General features: G+C 38.6%; 1 protein-coding gene across 4 annotated transcripts in view; it reads left to right on the forward strand.

Annotated features, from left to right (window-relative positions):
* Nucleotides 1-23,698, forward strand: part of pdlim5b (PDZ and LIM domain 5b) — a 34,684-nt gene that overhangs the window by 3,235 nt on the left and 7,751 nt on the right. For 2 of the 4 annotated variants that reach the window (XM_086300734.1, XM_086300733.1), the window contains exons 2-5: nucleotides 964-1,069; nucleotides 10,918-11,069; nucleotides 21,463-21,499; nucleotides 21,821-22,338. In XM_086300734.1, coding sequence (XP_086156860.1) covers nucleotides 971-1,069; nucleotides 10,918-11,069; nucleotides 21,463-21,499; nucleotides 21,821-22,338 — 806 coding nt within the window. In that variant the 5' untranslated portion in view covers nucleotides 964-970. Of the gene's footprint in view, nucleotides 1-963; nucleotides 1,070-10,917; nucleotides 11,070-21,462; nucleotides 21,500-21,820; nucleotides 22,339-23,116; nucleotides 23,140-23,698 lie in introns of all 4 variants that reach the window. The other 2 variants (XM_086300736.1, XM_086300735.1) reach the window with 1 other exon arrangement.

Raw genomic sequence — 23,698 nt, forward strand, 5'->3', positions numbered from 1 at the left:
TTTCATTTTCTTGTAATTAAAACATACAGTGTGTGACATATAATGGTTGTGGGCTAGGCTTTAATGCCATATTTTTGTGTCAGCCTGTTGGCTCGGGTAGAGATTAAATGTTTCTTACATGATTTGTGGTTTTTCAGACTTGCCCGATCTGACAGGCACAGTGACAGATTCACTGCTGTTGACAGAGTTGCAGTGATTTTGTCTCTCTCACACACACACACACACACACACACACACGCTAGAAAAGCATATTTTGCAAACATTCCAGTTTCCTCAAAAATCAGTCTAATGAATTTTATGAAGCGCTACATCGTAACATGTCACTGGATTTAACCTCAGTCTCACTTCCAATAAATGTTTGCCGCTTCAGTCTTTTAGGGGAAAAGGAATGCATGACAGGCAGGGCTTAAACCAGTGAAACTTAATAGTGCGTGAACTACATGACTTGCACCAAGTAAGTTTTGCTCAATTAAGTCCTACTTTCTTACTAATTTCCATGTACAAAATTCACATAAAATAGCACATTTGGCCCAAACGGTGATGTAGGTGGTGTCTCATTTAGCCAAAAAGGATGGCGGTGCAAAAAAGAAAATCAAACTGTTGCCAGTGAATTGAAGCTGATGTCTAACAAGTCTCTGGCAGTGCAGGGTATGCCTTTTATTAACTCCCTTCGCAGGCTTAGTACACTCATTCTGTTACACACCACACTTGGGATTAAAACAAGTTTTTAGCAAGATGTGAATGCAGATGGGGTATTTCATCCCTCATCTGTCGATCCTTACAGCCCTAAACCCCAGGAATGAAAAATTTGACCAGTCTTTCTATTAGAAAAAGAGTGGTGCATTTATAAAAATGCTTCTTTGTTGGATCATGTGTAGATGAAAGTGTGATTATAATATAACAGCCCCAAAGTGAAGCTTCAGAATATTGATTTGAGATTGGTATGTGTTGTTCTGTTTCTAGGTACATCATGAACACCAACTACAATGTCACCCTGGATGGCCCCGCCCCTTGGGGCTTCAGACTGCAGGGAGGGAAGGACTTCTGTCTGCCCCTCACCATCTCACGGGTGAGTGGGACGGACACACACACACACACACACACACACACACACACACACACACACACACACAAGTTATGCATGCTTCACTTCATGACAGTCACTTCAGAGGAATTCTGGTCATTCCTATTATGCCATTTGCCTTGTCACTGACAAAAGTGTGTGTGTCATTTGTCTCATATGTGGCACTCAGTGCTGCATTTAGACACTTTTGTTAACACTTCATGCCCCTGTCACTCTATCTCCAATGACCTTTACATGCGTCACAGCAAGGTCATGGCTATTGTGAAAATAATGTGACGGGACATTATTTTCACAACATTTGTCAATTGGAAAAAGTCCCTTGAACCTCACGTGGTTGCTCTGGAAAGATTTGGGGGACGCGGCGTATAGGTGTTAACGGCTGATGAGCGATAGTGCTAAGTGTGCTGACCTTTGCTGACCGTCTGCTGTGGACGCATAAGAACCTGTCTTCAAATGTCTTAACTGAGTGAAACTCTAGAAAGCCACAATGGATCTGTAATAACTATTTAGGACTCGAAGTCACATAAATTCAGAAGTTGAGTGGCCGTATCCTTTCAAGTCCTGAGCTGGCTGATGGATGGCCCGCTGTTTAAAAAGTATGATTGTTTATGAGGTCTGGGCCTCAGCCTACACACAGACATACTGTTTAGGTACACAGTGTGAGAGGATTGTGTGCAAATTGCTGTGGTTGCTGCAAAAATTAAAGGAAGCCTTCAGTGCAGCTCACTGTTTGCAAAGTCAGAATCTATTTCTTCCCAAGGACATCTGAGTTGTCTTTATTATAGTAGCCTTTGCTGTTGTAAAGTAGGATGATAAGGAAGCAACTTGTCCTCTGTGTTTTGAGTGCAGCTGTGCTTCTGTGGGCAGTATCATTTAGTCCCCACTATATCCTGTTTTGAAACTGTAATCTCAACTCTATGACAAAGGTCAGTCACTTTGTTTATTTGTTAGTGGCAGGATCAGTTACAGAACTTTGAATATCATGTGAGGAGAGAAATGACTTTTCTTCTGTGTTTGACAATGTAACTCTGAGAGCATTTAAAAGGCCAGCATAGCTTCCCCGTCTATTTTTAGGTTTTGCAGCTATGATAATAACGGCATGCAGGACATAACGGCGTTGTTGTCAGCAAACCTTCTTGTCATCACATCTTATAGTACAAAACGCATCCACACAATAGCATTTTTCTGTCTATCCGCCGGAGAAGCGCCCGATAAGACATCGTGAACGCTTCCTGACCATCCAGCGTAGATGTCAGTGAAACTGTTGGGAAGACAACGTTGGAGAAACGTGAACATTCACACTAGAGCACGTTTGCTGTCGCATTTTATTTGTAGTGTGAACAAGCAGACAAAAAAACGGATTTGATCCAAAAATCGGAATTGAGCATTAAGACCTGCAGTGTGAATGTACCCTTAGTGTCATTCCTGTGACACATTTTTGTCCCACCACATGACCAGTGAATGGCTTAGATTCTTTTTTTTGTTATTTTTAAGGCACCAGGAATAAGCTTAATCCTCTTCTTTGATTATCTTAGTCAGAATCTTGTGGTCACAAATGGCACTGCCTATAAATGATTGTGTGTACGGTAGTAGAGCGGTATGCCATCCGTAAAATTGTCAGAGCTATCAGCTCAGTTTCCAGGTTAGTAAAGGTCACTGTTAAGTTGGTAGGCAGTACATATGTTGAAACATCTGCCAACAGTTTAATCATTACTTCAGTTCCTTCATTAGATGAGTGATGAGAAAATTGCGTTGACCTTGAGCTCATTTTAAGGTTCATTACAGATCCACAATGTTAAACAGACTTAATTTGGAGTGAGACTTACTTTGTTGACATCACATTATAGCGTGCATGTATTTTTGCTTGAATGGATGAGATTGCTGTGGAATAATGATGTAATCACTTTACATATGTTTACCATATGCACATAATTCAAAGATTATACAAAGAAAATGAGGGTGGTCACAAGAACACAGCAGCCTGTTGTTCTGATGCCTTTTTGAAATTTTGCTCTTTGAATGAGTGTTGAAAAGATATATGCTCTACATGAACATTTTCTGTTTTTTAAAAAAGGCAGGATTGATGTGCACCTCAGGTGTTAGAAAAATTTGAGTGAGTGGATATGTAATTGTTTACGTAACCTTCCAACAAGGCTGCGCACTGTGAAGAGTGGATCACTTAATACTGTATGGCTGATTTATGGAGCAGGGATCCAGTTGTGCATATTACTTGTGTGCGTGTCTCTGTTTCTCCATCCATGGCAGTCTGTGTTTGTTCACTTTTTAGGCATATCTTCACAGGCTTTTGAATCTTTAAAAGACAGAAGAAAAGTGCAATTATATCATTACAGTCTAAATGTGTTGAGTCACCACTCATTGCTTTATTCTTTGCTTCCAAGGACCCAGACTTTTTTGTATTTTTTTTTTCAAAGTAGTCTTGATCAATAGTTCTTCAGGCTTTCTGAAGGTTTTTCAAAGGTTTCCTTTGGACATTGGCTGCTTTTTCACCCATTTTCAACTCAGTCCTTGTATCTAAACATTTTTACAGGAATATTTGGGGGTTTTTCCCAATTTGTTGAACCACTTAACACTGACCTATGGAGTGAGGAGTGAATTAATCTTGTGTCTACATATAACAGGCAACTTGGCAGTGCATTTTAAATTGTATCTTTGGGTACTTTATTGCTAGCATCCAGATCATCGGTGTATATACGAAGAGATCTGGAGAGAGGTACAACAGTTAGTGTCTACAGCCATCTGTAAAACACAGTGGAAGTACACATTTTGATCCACAGTGTAATACCATCTGGAAAACATTTGATTGGCAATGGCTTCATTCTTCAGCACGACAAGGATCCCAAACACACTACCAGTGCAGTGAAAGCACACCTGGATAGACAAACACACAGTGGAACACTATCAGTCATTGACTGGCTTCCTCAGTGTGGGATCATCCTGACAGAGAACGGAACGTAAGGCAGCCAATATCCAAAGAAGAGCTTTGAATGTCCTTCAAGAAGCCTGGAGAGCTATTCCTGAAGACTACTTAAAGACATGACAAGGAAGCTTGACTAAGTGAGTTCAGGCTGTGTTGAAGAATATATGACTTTCAAGCTTATTAGAACAATCTCAAATTTTTGCCTCTTATTGTATATTCATGTATGTTTATGTGTGTTTCAATACATTGCTGCACTTATTTCTCATTTTCCTAACAGAATATAAAAAAACAGGAAGGTTGACTCAAGACTTTTGCACAGTACTGTAATTCTGTTATGCATGTCTGCATCTATCATGCCTGCTTGCTGGGTCATTTGAGGGTCACCACAATGATTTTTTTTTCCCCTTTCTTTTTCCTTTCTTTCCCCCCTGACCCCTCACTTCCTCCTCTTGTTTTGCATGTTTTTTGTTATTGTTGTTTTAGTGGGTTGTGATGCTTTAAGGGAAAATAATAGAAACTCATTTTGGCCCTGTGTTTACTTTGAGCGTTTCCACCCCAGCCAAGAGTACGTGTATTGTCAAGCACCACTGGCATATCACATTTATGTTTTTGTTATGGTAATGCTACTTTGACACTGAAAGGAGCAGAATCTGATGGCGTAGTATATCTGGGCAAAAACTTCAACAACACAGTAGGTACATTTTACAGTTTGTGCATTCACGTTAGGGAGGGGAAGTTTTCTTATGGTACGATAATACTGTTCATGTATTAATAGAAAACTCCCCATCGAGTAATATATGAACGTTCGTGTTTTGAGTCTTCAGTAAGAAACTGTTAAACTATTGCTCTTTTTGCAAGTATTGTGAATATTTTTGGTTTCCAGCACCCTTCACTGCGCTCTTTAATTTAACTTTAAACATGTTCTTCACTCGCCAAACATTCCTCTTCACAAACATTTTTCTTAGCCACTTTAAAAATCCAGTGTTTCAAAGGCTAACCAAAACTGCAGTTTAACTGCATCATACTTGTCACACCTCTATAAAACATTGTGAAATGGTGAGCATAAGCTCCAGTGACAAAGAGCTGCTTAAAATGTTTTCTCTGGAGTCAAAAGAAGAAACATTTCTCAACTAAAATGCAGGTGGTTCAGAAAAGACACTTATTTGAGGGTGTTGTATTATTTTTGGCCACATAAGGATCAACTTTAGATATTGTTCTCAAAATGTTCATGTGAACTTGTCATGGCATATTTACAGCAACTGTTGAAGTCCAAGTAACAGGACAAAAAACAATTCTCCTGGTTGCATAGTATGCAACCAGGAGAATTGTTTTTTTTTTTTTGTTATTGCTACACAGTATTTGAATCTTGTTAAGCTCTTTGGATAAAGGATATTCTTGCTGTCTGACTATAAGCCATAATTTATGGCTCAGCCCAGGCCCAGAAAACATAAAAGCAAGCATTTCAGGAAACCATTGAGACCGATAGCTTGTGGCCTTTGTTGCAAAGCACTAAACATTGTTTTGCATTTTTTCTTTGTATAAAATCTCTTGAGCTTTATTACATAGAAACTAAAATGTAGAAAGCAATTAAATCTACCCAATATCGCTCAGTTTCATGATAAATACATGAACCTAAATGCTACAAAGTTCTTTTAACATTATGTGCTATATGCTGTTGTGTTTTCTGTCAGTCCTATTCCAGTGAATGTGAAATCTCTATAATGCCTTGGGGGAATTTCTTCATATTTGGAACTAGTTTCTACTTGAACTTGAAGTTAAATCAGAATTTCGCAGTCAAACCATTTTTCTTGGCCGTCCTTGAAACTTTTATACACTAAAATGCTGAACAGTAAACTGGTAACGTTTTAAAAAGTCCAAGCTTAACTTGCACTGTGGTATTATAGCTCATGCAAAACCACATTTCCTGCCATTACTCAATGTTATGATTCAGCAACAGAGAAGCAGATTGTGACCATATTTCACATTTATTTGGATACTTAATGGGTGACACGAGTCTTTGGTCCCCACATATATACATATAACTGCAAGGTCTTAATTCTGGTTTAAACAGTCTTTCAATATGTGCCTGTTCAGGTTACATATGGGTTTGTTGGAAACCGTTATTTGTAGTATGTGTTTGATCTCTCCGGTGTCTGTCTTGAGTTGTATTGCGAGCATCTGCTTCCAGTCTCCCTAACGTTACATGGCAAAGCTATAAAGGATAACTAAGCTGTCACTTGATTTTGATTTAGATCACTCACACTTTTTTGGATAAAGTATATTTAAAAGTAAATCTACTTCTTTGATTTGACTTGCCAGTTTCCATGAACTAGAATAAGCACATATGCAATAAATGTATTGAAATGTTAGGTGACTACACATTTTTAATTTTTATTTTATTTTTTTGCCAATTCTGCCATTAATGCGTTAATGTAGCAGAGCAGTAGGTAAAAACTGAAAATGACCGTGCCACTTAGTTCAATAAAAGTCCAAAAAAATCCCCTTTTTATTAATTCATGTAAGAGTTGCACAAATCATAGATAAAGGTAGAAACGGGCACTTGGCTTAATCCTCACCATGTCTAAAAGCCTTTTCATATCATCTGGCTCAGCAGTGTTAGTCAGCCGGGTTTGTTTTTGACCTGACTGGAGAGCATTCAGTATTCAGTGCAGGGTTGGTACTGCTTTGTGTGTTTTGTTTGCGTTGCCATGGTGATTTGACTAAGACCTCCTTGTAGGTCTGCTTGGCATCTCGTGCTTTCTAGCAGCCAGACTGATGCAGAGCGAGACCGGGGTCAAACCATGACAACCGCTTTCTACCTCTGTTCAAGTGCCCTTAATTGGGATGTTTGGCTTAAAGGAGAAAGAGTAGCTACAATGTGGTCCCCTCCCAATGTATGCTTCCTCTCCAATGATGCATACTCTTCCGCTTTACTGTTTGAACAGTTTGTGCAAGGTGTTGCAGGTGTGCCATCTTATTAAAGATGACGTCTTGACAATGAGCTGTACTGTACGTGTTAGTTCAGCAGGTTGCTGCACACTGTGCTGTCAAATAGAAGAGACTGTGCTGTAAATATTTACCTTTTGGGGAGCTTTAAAAGTAAAAATTTTTTATGTGGAATTGTTTTCTATCACTCCTATGGACTGTTAACCTTAGGGCTGTATTGTATTTTTGGCATCTTTTCAAATAAAATCTCAAACATGTATTTAGGCTCTTTAAGGTTTTCTATTTGGTGTTCCCAAATCTACAGAAGGAGGTCGACACACTGTATTATTTGCAGGAAAGAATAACACAGGAGTTTGAAAGCATGCTCGTCTAAGGCCACTTTAATAGTAAGTACCAGTAAGAGGAGGTCAGTTTGCTTCATCATGTGCGTTTGTGATGGTATAATTTTAGGTCTCGGTCTTTTCCATATAAGGTACTCTATCTTACACTATCCTATAGAGACGTGACATTCATCTCTCAAGCCTGCCAGCTCTTACCACAAGACACTTCCTCCAACATGACTTCCCAGATGAAAAATGACCGCAACCTTCTTCCTTACTCCATAATTTCCTTAAAGCCAGGAAACTAGACACTGACCAGCCAGGGGGATGATTGCTAACCCCATAAAATTGGAGTGTGATCTTAAATGCGTTGTATTATCATAAACACACCCAGTTTATTCAATTTATTATTGACAGAAGAAGTGCCTTCCTCTTCTTCTAGGAAGAGTTTTGCCTGAACTTAAGAAAAAAAAAAAGGTGGTGTAACAATGAAATCATAAATCAGTGGTATAAAAATACAGCATTGAGTTTAGTAAAGAATCCAAGAGTATTAAGACATTTGGCACCAACAGACTCCAGAGAGGGAACGCATGTGTCATAAATTTAGCTGTAAAAACAGAATCTCTTTTTTTTTTTTTTTTTCCCCCCACCAAAATAAATCTTATAAATGTGTTTTCTTTGTCTTTGTTTGCATATCACTATATTAAGGATACATTAATAATTGTGAACAATTAAATGTGCACTCAATCTTTTAAAAGAAACTTTTTCCCTTTTTTCTTTGTGTCTCTATTTGATTATGACTTTACAATAGATGAAGACACATGGAAGCAATGGACATTTTGGAAACAGTGTTACTTTTTCTTGACTTCTGTTCCACTTGTGAGGTTTCGTAGGTGTCCTTTTTTGGTTTTGGTTTGTTTGAATATAGAGTTCTTAAAATGCTTTTTGTACCAGGAATGAATTTGGCGATCCCTGCACAAATCTGCCATGTATTGGTGAATTTAACTGCAGGCAGGATGTAGTACTGCTGGAGTTAATACATGTTTAGTTGTAGTGTGGAACAACCAGTTATTATCAGTAACTCCACAGCAGTAAAATCACCAGTGTGGGAGGACCGCTGTAGCGCCACAGTCACACCATTATGCGGCTGGAATCCCATTCATGTAAACAAAGTTGGAAAAAGATGTCATTAACTTGGAAAGCACCAAATTTTTCAGATTTTTTTTACTCCAAGTTATGCTGTGTGAAACCCTTTTGGATGATTTTATAGCAACATTTGAAAAGAGGTTTTTGATTCCACACATTATGTAATATGGCCTGGATAATTGGATTTGGCGTAACACTTTGCTAAAACATGTTGATCTTTTGAGAGAACTGGAGAAGCACAGCCAAAGTTCCTGTTCATTACTTATCTCCGTTCCATCACGAGTGTCTCAGGCCTCTCCATTTATATTTATAGACCACACATGCCAGGGATTCTTACTGTGACGCCTATTTGTTTCGTGGCCACATGGGAAAGACGGTGTTTGAGTGAAGGTTATCTCTCTGCTCTCTACAGACTAAAGCCCATCCGACAACGCATTTCTTTTTCTCAGAATATTACAAGAGCCTGTTTCTTCTTGTCTTGAGGTGCTGCATTTCTGAGAGCTTTCCATGTAAAGAGCAGTAGCAATCGCATCCTTACAAGGAGAGAACTTCCGATCTTGTTTTCCACCCTTTCTCTCTGCCTGACACTCACAGGCACAGGAAAAAAGAGACTCTGTTTAGTGGAGAGCAATGTCTCACGGTTGTGTGCATTCACAACCCCTCAGCAGCTCTTTGCTGTTGGCCTCCGGAGCTGTGCAGCAGATTTAGACATAGCTGGCAGATGTCAGTAATCTCTGAACAGTGCTTACATCACTTTTATTGCCCCGAAGAGCTACAAGTTACTTTGCTGAAAGTAAATGTGTCACGGGAGACTCAGAGGCACACCTGCCATCATTTACGTAGTCTGGTCTGTGTCATACATTGAGTCAGTTGAAGCTATGATTGTGTTGTGGCTAGTGTAGTGAGCGCTCTGCCTTTTGTTAGTCGTACTTCGCATGTGACAGCGCTATAGTTTTTCCTGGACGCTGGTATGGGTAGATCCATCTAAGCTGGGCATTTGACACTTCCTGCTATTGAACTAGTGGGAAACATGAGGAATGCACAGCTCCAGAGAAATGTGTCGGTCAATTCAAACCACTGTTGTCATTTCCTCATTCTTTCTGCCCCCCTCTTTCCCACTGTTTCCCCCTCCTTTTGTTACTATGAGAGCTCACACAATGGCACTTTCATTACGTTCAACTGGCTGCTTTTAGTGTTACTGATAACCTAAAGGTATTATCTAGCAGTGGCGAAAGTAAACACCTTGTTTGTCTTTTTCCCTTTTAAATCAGCTTTAAAATGATTAACTTAAAAGATAACTTGATGTTGAGAGATGAAAAACACGTGCATTTGGATACATGTAAATTTTATAGGTTAATACGGAGTTTTATGTACAAAGCTGGTACATTTCATTCAATAATCCACTGAATCGATCGACAAAATCCCTTCCTCAGGCTTCACACCCTCTTCGCTTGCATGTGCTGACACTTTCTGAGTTTTGCTCTTTCACAACATTAAGAGACCTTAGCAAGGCCAGCACAGGATGAGTACGCAGAATCCCTTTTCTGCCTAAACATGGCTGTACAGGTTTTGAGTGTGTTAAGAGTGTGCTGAGTGATTGATGAAGTGTACTCGCCCTTCTAATCACTGATCAGTCACCGCACCAGTCATGTCGTCATCATCATGTTTTTTTGTTTTGTTTTTTTCAATGTTGATTCCAAAAAAGTCCAGCATGATAGCAAGGGATAGAAAACCTAATAAAACTCAATTTAAATAAAAATAAGTGGATACTACATAAACAGCAGTAGCTGTGTTACACAGCAGGTAAACACGCGGATTGTGTGATGCACCCACAATTTTAATGAATGGAAGGTTGAATCAAGCCAAGAAGTGGAACCAAATAAAATTAACTTCTACAAGAGAGAACACAATCTGTGCATCAGCACCTTTTACCATCACAATAACAAATTACGCAAAAGGGAGAAAAAAGGCCTGGAGGGGCTCCAGGAATGCTTCTGGAAGTCCCTGCCTGACCAGGCGGGGACTTTTATTTTTATTTTTTAATTTTTTTTTTATTATTTTTGTTTTTTTTTTAATGATTAAAATGAAAACTTTCAAACCATATGGTTTTGATTTGTGGTCATTTGTCATTTGGTCATGTGAGTCATCTTTGTGGGAAAGTTTTGGCTTTTTTATGGGCAGATGGTTTTGGGTAGATTTAGAGTCCTCTCGCTGATGTTGTGATGTTGATGCTGTGAGGAGAATAAGATGACTATCTTATCTGACAACGGTTACATAACACAGGAAGTGGAAAGGAATTCACAATAGTTAGTGATTACAAGGGGAAAAAATGAGCACAGTATACATGCATCATAATTACTGGTTAACATTCTTTTGCAGAGTTGTTTAAACTTAAATGCTATGTGAATAGCATTAATTTGAGTGCATAATGATCATACTTTTCTTACTGGTATTTTTTTTTTTTTTTTTCTGCGTCTTTGCAGCTGACTGATGGAGGCAAGGCCACCAAAGCCAAGATGAGTGTTGGAGACATCATTCTGTCAATTAATGGGATTTCCACAGACAGCATGAATCACCTCGAGGCCCAGAACAAGATTAAGGCCTGCACAGGCAATCTCAGCCTCACTCTACAGAGGTAACTGCATGAAAATCACATCACTCACACATCTTGGGACTTCTTCAGGACAACCTATGAATTTCACTTACTTATGTGACTAGACAGACTTCCCTGGGACTCCTGTCAACATTTAGATTTTTATTAATATGCTGTTATAGCTGGTTTAACACAGCTTCAAAAGCACTATGAAGTGATTTTTCCTACTTGTGTGTATTGAAGCAAATTAAAAGTATTTTGACAAAAGTTGTAGTAAATATTTTAAGGTACTTTTTGTAGGACAGAAAGGCTGACAACTGCAAGAAGCAGCTTGATTTTTAGAACTTTACTTTATTTGTGCTTTATTTAATTAGACATTTTTATTATTTAAAGCAGATGAAGTCTTGCTGTGCTAATTAAAACAGTTCAGTGTTTTTGCATTGAGCTGCAGTAAAATCAGTGGAAACTGGTTTTATTGGCATAATATTTTATTATATTTTTTATTTTAATCATGTAAAAGCCTTATTTATAGTCAACTATAGCATATAATAAATCATTTTATAGACTAACTTGACCTTGAATGCATTGGTATAAACATAAAATAATATACCTAAATAAATAATAATCAGTAATAAAAAAAAGTATTGTTTTATGGCTGGTTCATTACAGAAAAGTTTGTAAACAATAGTCTACAGATGTTTTTTTTTTTTTTTTTTTTTCTGGCTGGTGTAACGTGTGGCACCAAATCTGCAGGAGGCATCCAGCTTTGTATCTGATCATGCTGAGTTCATCAACTGTTTTTCCACTAATTTCATTAGGAAAGTATAAAATTCTGAGACCCACGAGGATATAAAAGTGTGGTGTTAGTGTTTGTTTTGTTTGCTTTTTTTACCAATATTTTTATTGATTTGTCTCATAAGCTAACAAAAGAAACAGATGAAAACAATATGATCCACAAACTGATAGTTTCCATTCCACACATGGCAAAACACATGACGGTGAAAAAGAAATGCTTAAAAATCACTTAAAAAGCAGCTTTCATGTAGTTCAAAAAGAGTCCATTAATCTTTGAAAACTTCAATTTTTTTGACATTGAGCAACTATTTTCTTTCTTTTTTCCCTCCATATACTTCTTCATTTCTAATGGGTTATCAGTCAGAATGCATGCTGAGGCAGGACGGACACACTATAGACACATTTCCCTGCACAACACATGTTAATCATCCTCTGTTCTCATAGCTGAGAGCAAACAAGCCTAACTCTATGGGAAAACACCCATAAACACACATTTGGAGTAGAAATGTACTGATGTTTAGAGGAATAAACTTATAAATAGAGAAAAATGTGGCTTTTCTGCCAAATGCTTGGCAACCATATCGCCACATCAGTGAGAAAAAGTGGCCTCTATCAGTTTCCTGACTGAACAGTCAAATTTGCTGTTTATCTTAATGGGAGCCATTCAGTTAATCTTCTGGAAGAGGAATGGAGTTGACCAGGGAAAGAATAGAATCCCAGGTTTTATGAAACTACTATGCTAATATAGAAGTGTAGGAACAGCATTAAAATCAATTTGAATTGTTGTAAATATCTCAATGTACTTATTGAACACAGAATTGCATTTAAAATATACAATACAATTTAATGTAGATAAGTACATTTATTGTAATGATCAAGATATTGGTAAATATATTAGATATCAGCAGATATTTTTGCATCCAGTTTGTGATACAGTAGGGAAAAAGAGGAGGGATTAAAATTAGCAATAGTGAAACTCTGTACTATTTTTATTGGCGAGTCTTTTGTCTGAATGAGATGAAGTGGTGAATCTAACAGTGCATACGAATCCAGCGAAGAGCGACTTTACTGTCACATAAACAAAGAGAGCCAAAGCAAGCACGCACACTTTCCAAACTATAAAATTTGTTGACAGAAAACTTAAGCCTGGTTTGCTTGTACTGTCATTCCATCACCACATCAAAGGAGAAAGGAGCCTCTGTGCTTTAATCGTGGGAAAACTGTCTGAAAATAACCCCGTCCTGCAGCTGTATGTAATCTAGTGCGGGTAATGGATGCGCAATGAAACATCAAACATTGCCATTTCAGAGTATACGTAAATGCACTCAATAAACAACAAAAGCCTTCCCTTTGCAAATATTACATTACATTACATATGCTGCTTATTACTTATCTTGTTGAGTGACAGAGTATTTGAAATACTCTGTGCTTAAATACATTATTTATAGTGTACAGGGTGCATTATATTGGTTTGTATAAAAACTCTTAAGAATACTACAGTACATAAACCGATTAGTACTTTTATGTTGCTATTTTCTGAAATGCTTCAAACCCAGTGTGCATAACTGACACTTGGTGTGAAGCTTTACAATCTCCAATTATGTGCTACGATTTGATTGACAGTTTTGATCCTTGCTGATAAGACTGTTTGTGCCATAGCAACATTACAAGACTACCAAGAGATGATTAATATGGCAGTTAAAAGATTCCTATATTATGTCACTCTGAAGAATGTGAGCTATGAAAAACAGTTCACATTGAAGATTTGTGACCATCCAAATAGCATTATTCATCTGACAACATTTAACAGTACATTTTCTAGACGGCATATGTGTATTGATTTTCTATCAGGAGTTTGATATGAAAGAATATTATGGTCATTAATATCAAAGTCTAAAAAAATGACACTTTAAGTACGTTTAATCTTGCATGAAAATGGCGGTAAAGTTACTCTGACACGGTGACGCTGCATAGAAAATAGTTTAGTTTCTATTCTGGTAGGAGTGGTCTCTTCTAGGATGACAATGGCTCCCTTCATAAGACACCAGGTGTTACTGAAAGGTTCAGTGACTATGAAAATGATGTCGGTCATATGTTCTGACTGCTTAGAAGCATTCTCAGTCATTTAAAATGCCAAATTCCAGTCATCCAGTAGAATAACACAGACTTCTAAAACCATTGTCAGTGTCTTTTCTGGAAATGTGTAATGGCCCAACATTGTCTTAAGACACTTGTCAGGTATGGCATGCAAACTAATGATGGTGTTTAAAGACGCCAATTCCAAAAAAAGTTGGGATGTAAATGAATATCAGAATGCAGTGATGAATCTTATGAATCTGTATTTTGCTCAAAGTAGAACACAGAAAATGAATGACATATTTAAACTGAGAATATGTAACATTTTTAAGTTTCAAGTTTGAATTTAATGCCATCACAAATGTTGTGACACAACCAAATTTACCACTGTGTAGCATCTCGTCGTCTTTTAAAGGTCTGGAGACCAGTTGCTGGAGTTTTGAGAAAGGAACGTTGTCTCATTCTTGTCTGATAGTCCCGGGTTGTCTTTGTCATATTTTTTTGTTTCATGATGTTTCAATTGGTTTCAGTTGGTGAAAGGTCTGGTTTGCAGGCAGACACCCAGCACCCAAGTTCTTGTCCTACGAAGCCGAGCCATAAAGCCAATAGATGGAATACGTGGTTTAGCACTGTCTTTCTGAAATACGCAAGACCTTCCCTGAACAAGATGTCTGGGAACATGTGATGCTCTAAAACCTGTATATACCTTTCAGTACTGATGGCGCCTTCCCAGATTTACAAACTGCCAACTCCACATGTACTATACGTGCAATAAATAATGAGATTTTTAATCAACAATTTGTATACAGTTTTTTGCTTTTTCATAAAGTTCTGCCGATATATGGCCATCAAATTCAAACCTAACTAGTATATGACCTTTACTGTTACATTTTCTCAGTGGTACATTTTATATCTTTTCTGTTTTGTGAAGAAAATACTGGTTTATGAAATGTAAAAAATCATTTATTGTCCATTCTTCTTTTATTTACACTTAACGGTGTCCCAACCTTTTTGTATAGCTACCAATGTGGAAAAAATAGGTGATCACTGAAGTGAATTTACATAAGGGCCCGGAGGAATTTGAAGTCAAATTGCACAACTTGCTTCTACCACACATACACCGATTTCAATGCATTAATATTATTTTATTGTTGCTAGGTGAGGATAAACATGTTATCATCAGAAAGGAAATGAACCTTGGAAGTGCCCTTCCTATCCTGTTGTTGCGTTATATAGTAAGTCATAACAAATGACTAGGTGAGGGTGAGCTGTCATGGAGTTTCTGGCAAATGGATAAAACCGGTTTTATTTTCCAAGACTGTAGTATGAGAAAAGAAATTTAAGCATCTCTGTTTGCTCATTGTCAGAATGTCATTAATCCGAGTGGAATATATATTATTTAGTTTTGCGGTTTCGTGTTTTGAATTGGAATCACAACCAGGAAGACTCAGTATAATTATATTTAGTTTGGCTGTTTTTGTGGTGAATCCAGTCGCTTCTATGGTTTAGTTTTACTGGCATGCACATTTACACACAAGACAGCATTTGCTGAAAATGGTCATTTTTAATGACCTCAAAACACTGGCTGTCTAAATGTTTCAGACTGAGATCTTCCACATCATCTTTGTTGATGTGCACAGAGTAAACATGAAGAGTGGGCTTGAGTGAATTTTATCCTTTTTTTTTTTTTTTTTTTTTTTTTTTTTTGTTCCAGTTTCATGGAAATCTTGTTGCTGACCAGCTAACATTGGCAGCTGTGGAAAGAAGTCTTAGGAAAGTATGATAATTGATGTTTATTTATTGTCACTGAAATATGCAGCACGGTGTAATAAAACACCATTTCCGAAAGCTTGTGGCAGGGTGCACCTGGTTCCAAAACCTCAAAGATAATACAGATCAGCACAGCCAGCCCCCGTGAACCACTCTTTTTGGATTTTCTTTTCCACATTTAACACTAACAGCGTGAGAATCCTTTTGAAAGGTGTTAATTGTGCAACTGCTATATTAATGATCCGATACAGAAAGTTTGCTGCCCAGAAGAACCGATCATTGTGCTTTTGATTGTTTTCAAAAAGTCAAAAGAAACCAATAAATGGGAGGGAGAAAGTAGAAAATTGCAAAAATATCCTCTTCTAACCAGAATCCTATGAATTTGGCATCACTTTTGCTATCATTAGATTTGTATCTGCAGCCTGTGCTTTAGCTGCGGTCTGTGTTTTTTAGCTAAACAGTAGTCACCTGCTAGGCTGCTCTGGAGTCTGTCTGCAGACACATCTATATATAGCCAATGTACACCCAACCTGTCTTACGCTGTTTATATCACAGGGAGATACAGAACAATCCAATGCAGTCCAAAGCCCTCACTTACTGCTGGCTTAGTCAGATGTGGTGTGGTGGTTGGAAGAAACGTAAGAAAGGATGAGGGTTTATTAAATTGCTTGGACACTGCTTTCAAAAAATACATTAACTAGAATCTGTTTATTCTGTTGTGGGTTCAGTGATTCATCCTTAAGGAAAATTCATTTTCCAGCATAAATCAACCTGGTCTGGATGTGACTTGGGTTTGCTGAATATAATCAAACTGAAATCTGAATATCTTGTTATGATGCTGTAGTTCACTTTTTTTGCATATTGCAATTTTCTTGCCAAGACAAGCGCACGCGATCAGTGAGTATCACTTTCACGTGTGGAGGAGCTGTAATATTCAGAGTGATGCACGTGCGAATGGTATGAATGTCCTCTATCAATCTAACACACGTGACAGCTGATACGGACAAGAGCGCAGGGTTCTGGCTCGGCAAATATACACACACCGGACGTGCAGAGACAGGAGATTACTATGTTAGTTAGTATCCACGCAACTGACTAGTTACATGCTGATAAGCTTTACCTCAGTGAGCAGCATGTGTGTGTCACCTATTTAAACCTCCGTCCCCACTCTTGTCTGTTGTAACATTCACTATTTCCTCTTCAGAGATGCGCATTCATATTGAAATATGAAGGGGGAGGGCGCATGGACAGACAGGAAAAGCATTGTGCCAAACACATGCCGAGTTTTGCCATTGACCGGATAAGCTGGCTGCATAAAAACACAAATACAAAAAAAATGTTTTTTCCACCACATCCCCTAATGTCTCATATCTGTTGAACTTAGTTGTTTTCTTTCACTTTTTGTTTTTGTTCATCTTCTTTCTTCCATGTCTGACAAAACACATTGTGATTTCCACATCAGCTACAAAGTTCCAACAGTTTTGCACAAGTTAAACATAACAGGGCAGACTTCGTTCAGCAGAGGTTTTGGAATAATGTAACCTTTTGTATGCATGAATTATCCTCAGCCCTATCTTCCCATGTGTCATATCTGAGCTTTAATCAGACAGATGTTGCTATAGATTCTTTCCAACATCAGAAAATGCATGTGAAACGCGTATGGGGAAAATTAACGGCCACTCCTATGTGAGCAGTTTTTCCTCTCCATCAAAAAGTGGGTATGCGGGTCTGCAGGCTGGTAAGGCACATGTCTGTGTTGAGAAAGCTGTGTCTCTCCATCATTCAGTCAAATGCCATATGCCAGACTGTTTCTCTTGGCCCTCAAAGAGACGCAGGCAGAGTGGAAATACGTCACATTGCTTTGCCCTCAGGCTGATTCCTCCTGTTGCCTCCTCATTCTCGTGTTCTGGATCTGTGGGTGTGTTGGTGTGTGACAGAGTGGGCACACTGAGAACTCTATGTTGATGAAAACTATGCTCTGCTTTTTTTCCTCTGAAGAAATCTTTTTGATGTCTAATTTAGAAGTCAACCAGATGTAATATTTATTATTCATCATTTCATTTGGTGCATAATCTAGAATTTTGTGCACATAACACGTAAATCTTTGCCTGTGACACACGATTAGACAAATACTAAAGGTGGAACTATGTCTTCATGAGTATATACAGTAATACAAGTAGTGGTGCTTTGATACAGAAGGAAAACAGTCCAGTAATCTTATATAATATATAAAATAATAGTTAGTTTCCATAAATTATAATGAGAGAATACTTCTCAACAGAAACCAGCTTCATAATGAAAAGTAGAACACAGATAGTTGTCACGATACCCTTGACACTCTTAGGTCTGAATATCTAGTTAAACTGAGCTTAACCAACACATACAGCTGGACTTTGAACCTTAAATACACACTTGTGGGCCCGTTGTGTTACGCAGTGTCTGTCTCTTTGTCGTAGGAGAACAAAAGCAGGTCCAGCTAGGATAGCAGAGGGGCTGAGCGGACCAGATGTTCACGGGACCACCCTGTCAAGTGTTTGTTCAGTTTGCTCTGGGAAAAGGCTGACAGAGTGAATCCGCCCAGCTGCCCCAGTCTGCGACACTGATATCGGATACATGCTGCCTCATTTTAGGCTGGTTTCTGTTTTTCATGGACTGTGCTGTTTGATCTCTAGACCTTTTGCTGTTTTCCTTGGCACAGTGTGGTGTTTCCTTCATAAGCAACTATAGCCTAATGGTGCAATGGAATAGTACACTGGAAAATAAGCATACTGTATATTAACTGTTAAGTGGAAAACCGTCAATGCAAGTAAGGGCACAGATGACATCAACATCTGGTTGAAGGGTGGGGCTCTTTAATAACCTGGTTTTGGCTCAGTTATTGCACTTCAGCACAGTCAGAAAGGAAATGCGTGAATTTGTTGACTATTTTCCTTATAAGGGATGGCAGCGAAAGGAAGCGAGCCAGAGGACATACCATAGCTCCTGGTCCGGAACCAGCCTTGCTGACTCACTGTCTGTCTTTTTTGTTTTATCTTAATGAGGCATAAGAGGCACATTGTCTTCATGTTCAGACCAAATATAGGACACATTGTTAACGAATGCCTCTGTCTGTATTTGAATCTTAAGAGATCACTAAGCGTGTTTTGTGCTTGTCATTATTTATATATGCTGTTACAGTGGTGGTGGCTCAAGATAGCCAAGCATCAAATTATGAAATTAAGAAGGATATGTACAAGTAATCACTTTAGACTGCTCTAAGAGTCTTTGTATGATGTCAGTGAGAGCATATATCCCTCATATGATGATCGCAGCCGTACACCTCTGGTTTATGAGGGACAGCCAATCACAAGAAAGTAATAGAAAGATGCATAAAACAGTTTCTTTCAGACAGAGAATGAGCTGAAGGGCTGCAGCAAGGCTCAGCATAAGATCAGTAAAGACTATTGTGAATTGTAAAACATGCAAGGTTATTGATGTAGACTCTAAAAATGTATATGCGTAAAGAAAAGAGCTTAGTAGGGTCCACTTTTAAAAGCCTTAAATTTACCTAACAAGGGCTTACAATTGGTTAGTTTTGTTTGACGCTAAGAACTGTGCTGGTTATGATATTTGTACATACATGATGCAGATTTCAATGTTTTCCTAAACATCTTGAGAAAAAGAGATTACTCTCTTCTCCCACAGCAGCTAAAATTATGGCAGCTGCTTTGGTCATAAGTACAAATCAAATCTATCCCACACTTCAACAGCAGGCTGCAGAAGAAAACATGCTTTAAATTACAGTGAGTTCACACATACTGCAGGTTTTGCTTGTTGCTTCACTTACACATGATATATATTTGTTGTTAATCACTGTGTTGAATATTTCCTCCTCCAGGCTGCTATTTCTTTGTATCTATTTGAATACATAAAAAGCATGTTTAGGTGCCAAAGACATTATGTTATCACACATTGTGATTATTATCATTAATACCTTTACTCTGAATTGGTGCAAAGTGATCTTTGTTTTTAAAGAATATCGTTTGGGTTTTGAAGAGTTTACAGCTTGGGCAGTAAATTACAAAACTTTTTTTAAATTAAATTTTCCATGCAGCCATTAAGTTTCTACATTTAGGCCTGTATAAAATTCTGTGTAAGCCTTTGTTTAATTAAATTCCCTATGTTATGGTTTATTTGTTTCTCTGCATTAACTCTATTCAGCAGGTACACTTTAACTGCAAACTGTTCTCAAACCGTGTGCTGAAACATGACGTAATCTGATGTGCACTTCCTTAGAAATGTAACAACACACCACATCAACACAGTCTGTTAGAGGGATAAATGTTTGCACTGGCGTCAGCCACGTGCGTAGGCTGCATAATAGGCTCTACATAGAGAAACTCTAAATTAGGGTTTAGCAGTAATCAAATTCAAATTTTATTTGTCACGTACACAGTCATACACAGTACGATATGTAGTGAAATGCTTGGACAACTGCTCGTGACCTAAAGAAAACAAAAAAGGAAAAGGCTATGAATAAGATAGGAAATAAATATGAAAAATTAAAAAGGGTAAATTTAACTAGGAAGGAATAAAATATAAATTAAGGTTAAAAATGAAATAACTGTACAACACAAATTAGAATGAAGGGTAAATTTAACTGGGAAAGAATAAGATAAAATATATAAATTAAAGTTGAAAATAAAATAACTGTACAACAAAATACACAATATACTGTAGAACTATATAAGAATGTATGAAGAAATATAAATAAATATATACACAATAACAGCAGCTGTACAAGTATTAACCGGAAATGAAGAATATAATGTCCAGTGTTGTGCAATCCACATTATGTCTTGTGCAGTGCAAATATGCTTAAAGTGATTTAAGTGATGAAGTGAAAACAATGTCCAGAATGTCCAGTGTGTGTGTGTAAGAACTGTATGTGTGGGTCAGTACTGTGTGGTGGTGTGATTGAGAGACCGTATCGCCTGCGGGAAGAAGCTCCTCCTCGGTCTCTCTGTGTTGGTCTTCAGGGAGCGGAATCGCTTTCCTGACCTCAGCAGAGAGAACAGTCTGTTGTTGGGATGGCTGAGGTCCTTCACGATCTTCCTGGCCTTGGTCCAGCACCGCCTGCTGTAGATTGAGTGCAGGTCAGGGAGCTCGGAGCGGATGGTGCGCTCAGCTGACCGCACAACCCTCTGTAGAGCTCGTCTGTCCTGCATGGTGCTGTTCCCGAACCAGGTTAAGATGTTTCCCGCCAGGATGCTCTCTATGGTGCACGAGTAAAAGTTCCTGAGCACCTTGGAGGGTCATATTCAGCTTGTAAATATTCAGTAGCGGTCATATTCATGCTTGTAAATCGCGCTATTTTTAGTGAACTTTATGGTTGAGAGTTGTACATGAGATGTCTATACCGGATGTGCATTTTGCATTAAATTGAAGCATGTGGATAAAGTGCATATGTCTGTCCTTTGAAGTGATTCTCTTTTCCCACCGTGGCCTTTGTGGAAATTGATATTGATTATGCTTTTACACCTTCTCCAGAAATTCTTAGGAAATCCTCTCTAATCCTAAGAACAGGTCTGAGAATAGGGCCTTTGGAAAAAGACAGAGACGTGAAACATAAGACCGGTGTTCGGCAGCTCATAATGAAACCTATTAATTGTCCACAAACAAATTAAGCCCCGACTTGAACCATGTTTTTCTATTACACATTTAGTAGGTCTAGTGAAACCAAGTCAATTGCAAAATGATGCTGAAAAGATGTTTAATGAGCACTGATTAAATAATCTTCTTTCTGTCTTTTCAGGCCCTCTGCTGCCCCTTCTAAAGATGGAGTACCCAAGGTATGAAGGAAAATATTTGCTATATAAAATAGATTAGCTTAAGCTATTTTCATCTCTATTTATTTATGAAATAGTATAGGTTTACATGCAAGTAAGCATCCTCGCTGTGCCCTTCTGAGATTATGTTGATCCACAGTTTTGGTTTGGCATGTCCAATGGCCCAGAGCACCATTTTTAACCTATATGACACAAACAAAGTGTGTGAAAACAGTTTATTTACATGTTGTGCTGTGCTGTTGGGAATGCTGTTTCAGAGTACATGCATGGGATGTTTTGTTGTGAACTTGTTTGTGCATGTTGTTTGTCTTCACTTTCATGCAGGATGAACCTCAAGAAATCATTAAGCCCGTTCCAATCACTCACCCTTCCCCAAGCACCACATACACCAAGCCAATAAGTCAGGCCACTCCTGCATACAACAAGACCGCTCGTCCATTTGGCGGCAGCAGCAGTGGGGCTTCCTCCTCACCGGCTGCTCCTAAAGTCGCTTCTATACCCTCTGAGTCATCTGCTTTTACACCAGCTGCCCCTTCCCAACTGCCGCAACCTCCGTTTCCGCTCAGGTCGAGCCAAGCTGCCACAGACTCTGCTCCAGCCAGTTCAGTTCCCAAACCCAGCCCTGGTCGCTCCACCTTCACGTCCTCATCCACCTCTTCCTCCTCATCCAACTCCTCCTCTCCTGCCAGAATGACAACCACCTCCTCCCATCCTAACGTCCCACAGCCCTCTGTCTATAACACACCTATTAACCTTTACTCCAATGCCAATGCTTGTGAGGTGGCTGTCGGACAGAGGCGAGGTCTTTTGGAGAGCCAGGGAGTGTCAGAGCATGTTAATGGGTATGTACCATTTATCAATCTAAAAGGAACTAAAGGTGGAAACTATTATTTACAAATATAAACACAATATGTGCTTCAGTAAACCACAGACATCGTAGTGTCTCAAATTTCCTAAAATATTGCCTTGAATGAATATGAAATATCTTAATCTGATTTTCCGCTCTTACCTCACTGGCAGCGGGAGCTCGTTTACACTTTACAGCTGTCGAACAGATACTCTATCTAAACTGCAGTACTTGCATCAACATTTGTTTTTAATTAGCTTAAATCCTTGCAGCTATGTACTTCTAAAGACCACAGAGGAAGCAGTTTGGCTGGATTGGTCTTCATCAGCAGGTTTTTGGATCAGTAGCCGGGCTACAGTAGCCTGATCTACGTTTACCACTCATTATTTTTTTCTGTCAAGTGAAAAAATATGTCATAGCGATGTGATTTATGTTACCAGAGTGCATACATTGGTGAATTTATTTTTTAGTATATAAACTATGGAAAATAACACACATTGAGGGCCATGATACTGAAGTACAAAATCCTTTACATGTAAAACTGCTTTCTTTACCATCTCGTCAGTCTTTTCTTTGCCTGCAATCTTGGACTGTTGGCCTCTAGAAGGTGTGTGTGTGTTAACCTGCATGTCTTCTTGTTGTGGTTTCTGTGGTTTCCTCAATGCACATTCTCTCAGAAGGGTGTTTTGAACTATACTTGTTCTTTCCGACTGGTCTATTTATGTTCCTTATGGGCTTCAATTATTTTCCATATACCCTTTCTTTACCCACAGGAGGAAGAAGAGACAGATACCAAGTTAGTGCAGTGAATGATAAAGTAGCTTTCTAACCATGTGGAATGTGATTATAGCCTTTACATCTCTCTACTTTATGATTACCGAAGGCATGCTGCTTGCACCTCTTTGACCTAATCCTCACAAACCTTATGTTTCTATTCATTAAATTACCATACTTGCTTATTTCAAGGTCCAAGGAACTGTGAAACCCTGTAAATAACCAATCTCTGATTCTAACCCCCACACGACACCCAGCCAGGAGGTCACTTCATACTGTTAATTATTATTTTTTTTAGTAGCATCAGGCTCTGTGCTGGTTAATACCGTGTTTACACCCAGTGAAGTCTGGCCTGTCATCACACTGGGCCTCTTAAGTCACTCAGCTCTGCATCTGTCTGGCTCCATCTGCTACTGTGTTTATTCAAGGCCAATCAAATCACAGCCAGTGTATTGTGTTTTGGTTGAGAATAGCCTGTTTTGTGCGCTTTTTGATCGCACCGTGTCTCCTCTCTCTTGAAACAAACACATAGTGGAGCAGCTTACATAAACTTGGGCTTTTGACATTCAATCGACCCAAAG

Source organism: Aulonocara sp. 'chitande type north' Nkhata Bay, linkage group LG7 (assembly GCF_057382095.1).
Source record: "Aulonocara sp. 'chitande type north' Nkhata Bay isolate Kocher_YH1m ecotype deep benthic linkage group LG7, A_spYH_male_GT1.1, whole genome shotgun sequence".
Taxonomy (NCBI): domain Eukaryota; kingdom Metazoa; phylum Chordata; class Actinopteri; order Cichliformes; family Cichlidae; genus Aulonocara; species Aulonocara sp. 'chitande type north' Nkhata Bay.